The 4,282-nt window shown below is 40.9% G+C and overlaps 1 protein-coding gene across 1 annotated transcript; it reads right to left on the minus strand.

Annotated features, from left to right (window-relative positions):
* Nucleotides 1-243: 243 nt before the first annotated feature.
* Nucleotides 244-2,692, minus strand: PLA2G12A (phospholipase A2 group XIIA; the record flags this gene model as incomplete). The annotated part of the gene is made up of 3 exons (XM_017736735.1): nucleotides 244-486; nucleotides 1,538-1,703; nucleotides 2,564-2,692. Coding segments are annotated over 3 exons (414 nt in total), but the record flags the coding sequence as incomplete, so codon positions are not given.
* Between the last annotated feature and the right edge of the window lie 1,590 nt (nucleotides 2,693-4,282).

Genomic DNA, 4,282 nt, shown 5'->3' on the forward strand with positions numbered 1-4,282 from the left:
CCTAAAATCTGACCTGTATTAAAAATCACCTGAGAATTCAATGTAACTCTTCGGTGCCTCTGATGTCCCCACTATGGAGTTTTCTTGGGAAGATTAAAAGGGCAGCAGTGTTTTACAACAGCATGCCCTAGGTGGATATACACCAAAGGAAAGCAATTTCAGTTCCCAAGCTTCTGGCATAAAATGGAGAGAAGGACGACTTGTTTCTTTTTTACATGAATATTGTAGTGATCTTCAAATCAGTAAATTCATGTCAGTGTTTAATGTATTACTGTCTGAAAAGCATAAAGGTTTGTAACCAAAGCTTTGCTTCTTTTCAGCTGAATCTTTAGCTTTATTCTACATGGTGAGATCTCAGTGTCTTCTTTCAGAGATCTGTCTTGCCCTCATAATGACACATACAGGCAGCTCTCTGGCTATCCAGGTAGGGTTTGCATCCTAAATGGATAACTGCATCAAACAGCAGCTGAACAGTTGATTCACAAGCTGCAAGCAAAGAAAAGTTCAGTTAAAAGTATTCTTTGAGTGGAATATGAAACTAACATGAGAATACTCTGGCAAACTGAGAATGATTCTAAGGAAGGAGCAATCTTCTCTGGGCATAGCAAATATATTGTCAAATGAAAGACTGAACCAACAGAGAGTCATTTAAGTTTTGAGTAAAGATTTTTTTATATGCCAAACAAAATGCAAATTCATTGCATGTGGAACGTTACCTCTGTTAAAAACATACTGAGTCTCGGAAAGATCAAAGAACTGGTTTATCTCCTCGCTCTTTGCATCCCAGTTTATGCAGAAGTTGCTATCTTTAACATCAGCTCAACAGAACTGAACAAATATTCACCAGTTCTGACACTAAAGACCAATACAATGATTTATTTACAGTTAAATAAATTGGAAAAGTTCAAACACAGGGTTGTTCTAAAAACTTAACTGCTCTCAGTGGGAGTATTTACTGTGAAAGTGACATTGCCAAGTTAAAAAGTGGTTATGTCATGTATCCATCAGATGCAGGCCAATGACCAGAAGGAATATCATATGGCCTGTTACTAAGAAACCTAACATTTATTCACTAGGGGACAGCATTAACTACTTCCACTATGACAGTAATTAATATCTTATTTCGTAACAGGAAAAGATTCTGTGTTTTCCTACAGTTTACTAGCAATCACATAGTAGATATTTAGGAATCACCCAGCAGAACAGTCATATTACAGCTATGTTACAGTAAATGCAAGAATTATACATGCATTTTGATCCAGTTGTATTCCCATATTCATACTCCCAGATGGGCAGCATTATTTTTTCCCCTAAAGTTAAAATTAACCTTAACTCAAAGTTGGTTTTAACCCTGATCATTTTCCTATGCTGTGTCACTGCTCTGCTGTACAAGTATGTGGGCTGCATAGCAGAGGGACAGAACAAAGCACCTTTCATCAGCTTATGAAAATGTGGCCTTGCTGCACTGCACTAAGATTCTTTGCCAAGTTAAGCTTGGGTTGAAACTGAAAAAAAATAAAGGCTTTTTCACAGTTACCCTGGACACTCTCTGAGATTCCAAGCGTTTTCTGCACATCTCTGCAAATTTTTGAGAGGCAGGTCTGAAACTGCTCATCACAATCATTTTTTTTATTGCCACAAGTATCATAGCATCTGTCGTGGTGATTGCAGCACCTTGTCATTGAAGGGATACCGATGTCAAACTGTGAAGAAAACACATAGACACACACTCCGTTGGTATTCCAGTTAAGAAAAATATAACCTATGGACAGACTGTAACAGTTAGAAATCAAAAACTAATGTGATGGGTTGAGATAAAGACAGTTTAATAGATGAATAAAAGACGAAAAAAAGGTCCCAAAATAAGCAGTGTAAAAAGCATCCACCACATCTCACAAGCAGAGGGGACACTAAGCCAGTCTCTGACCAACAGCCACCTGGAAGTCATACACAGCTCTACCACCACCCCCTCCCCACCTTCTCCCACTGCTCCAGTTTTTATTGCTGAGCACCACTATGTACTACGGAATACCCCTCTGTTCGGTGTGGGTCTGCTGCCCTAGCCTCTCCCAACCTCTTGCCCAGCCCCAGCTTATGCTCTGAGGTGGTGGATGGGCAGAGTGGGGGGTGGGGAAGAGAAAGTCCCAAAGCTGAAGGACAACAAGCTAACTCATCTTTTCTTTCTAGCATTAAGGAAAATGGGTTAGTGTCAGTAAGGACAGCAAGAGTCAGAGCCAAACCCTCCACTCTTACAGGGCCACAGCTGTGGTTACTCAATGCTTTCAAGACTGTGCAAACAAAATATGAAACCAACCACTCAAAACGCAAGAAATTAATCACCAACATTACATTTCATGCTTGTAATATTTGAAAATGTTTATGCTGTGTTCTTTTACAATACTAACACTTCCCGTATGTTGTTACCAGAGCATGTGTGAGGAGCTGATAAGAACAGGGACCTTGTATATGGATCTGTGTCAGAAGGGGGGGATGGAAAAAATCATCTACACTGAAGAAAGCTGATGTATGGAAGATGCACAAAGAAGCCCCACAATGGAAATACCTGAACTCCAAACAGAGGGGATCCACAGCCATTTGGTGGTGATGGTTTATATCCATAGCGAGGTACAGGCCTTGATCCTGAAAAAGGTAATTTATCATGTCTCAAATAGGTATTTTTTTGCACAGGATTTTAGTAGTTTTAAAACTCACCACAGACATTTGTTTGGCTCAAGATAGTATCAGTTACAGTTTTAACTTCAAATATATTCAGGCATGCACTTATCAACAATTCTTTCCAAATTACAACTTAGGGGTACTAAGTAATTTTTTTTAGAAAGAGGGACAAGACACCTGAGCAAGTGTCAATGTTTGCTTCCCAAGTTTAAAAAAAAAAAAAAAGGAATTACTAAAATTGACGTGTTGGTTAAGTATGCAATATGTACGAGTATATTAACAGAGTACTTTAGTGTAAGTTCATTAATACTTCTATGCTTTATATGCAATCAACAGTAGTTCTCTGATTTTTTTATCTTAACTAGAATGAAACATAATTTTTATTTCTACAGCTGTAGCATTAATAGAATTTAAATTAGTAGAGACTGCTAAACTCACATCTCCCTTAACACTCGCTAGTGCAGCAAGCCAAGGAATTCTGCATCCCAAGTTAAGGAAGACTGTGGAGTTAATTTCAAAAACGACCCTCCAGCTCATTTCAGTATTGGAAACAAATGAGTCCACAATTAAAAGTAATGGAGAATTAAAAAAACCCCACATTTGAAAGATGCATATTCTAGTACAGAGTGTAAATGTCACAGTGTCCTGGCCACTGTTGTGGAGCCAAGCCAGGGTGCCACCATGAGACTCACTTTAACAAATAATCCAACAGAGTAAACTGGGTGTGACATGGTTCCACCATGACAGGCTATGGGAGCCTCCCATTTTGGAGTGCTCTTGAAGCGCCAGTGAAAAGCCTGGAAAGAAATCCCCTTTCTGGAGCATTGCCTGCCCTGGCACCCAGGATGGGCATGGTAGGGGAGGTGATCACAGAAGAGGACAGGTTGGAAGGCACTACAGTGAATCATCTGGTCCAAACGCCTTGCTCAAGCAGGCTTCTCCTAACAATAATAGTCTAATATAATAATGATGATGATAATAATAATAACCATCATCATCTACCGGGTCATGCCAACTTGAGCTGCCTCAATTATTGCTCAGGTAAACCAGGCAGCTGAAACGCAGGCAAGAAGCACAGATGTCCTCTGCTGGTAGCAGCAGGATTTACAAATAGCAGGACACATTCCTTGCACTGGCAACCGCGGCTGCCATTAAAACCAGTTACTCAAGCGTGACTTTGGAACAACATATTCCATAGCTCAGATTTAAGCTTTTCTGTCCCAAACCGAAATGCTCGGGCGTGCTCGTAAATAACCAGCTGGAAGGAAGCAATTCTTCCCACTCCAGGGTTTTTCCCCTTACACATCAGCTATATGTTTGACAGTAATACGCCTTTCTTCAAGACAAACGTCTTGGAGACGTTTAAAAGGAGCTATTTAAAAGTCACGTCAGGAGAACTGCTTACGTGTATGCATGCTCCGTACACGTTATACACGTATTTAAACACACATACACGTACAAGAGCTTTCTTGCCGAGGCTCACACATGTATTTACAATTACGTACACCGCCAAGAACTCGATAGCGAGGTTTGCCCCGGCAGCGGCGCTGGGCCGCGGCGGGAGCGCAGCCCCGGCCGCCCTGCCCGGGACAAGGGTCGCGCCGCC

Source organism: Corvus brachyrhynchos, unplaced genomic scaffold, assembly GCF_000691975.1.
Source record: "Corvus brachyrhynchos isolate BGI_N302 unplaced genomic scaffold, ASM69197v1 scaffold175, whole genome shotgun sequence".
Classification (NCBI taxonomy): domain Eukaryota; kingdom Metazoa; phylum Chordata; class Aves; order Passeriformes; family Corvidae; genus Corvus; species Corvus brachyrhynchos.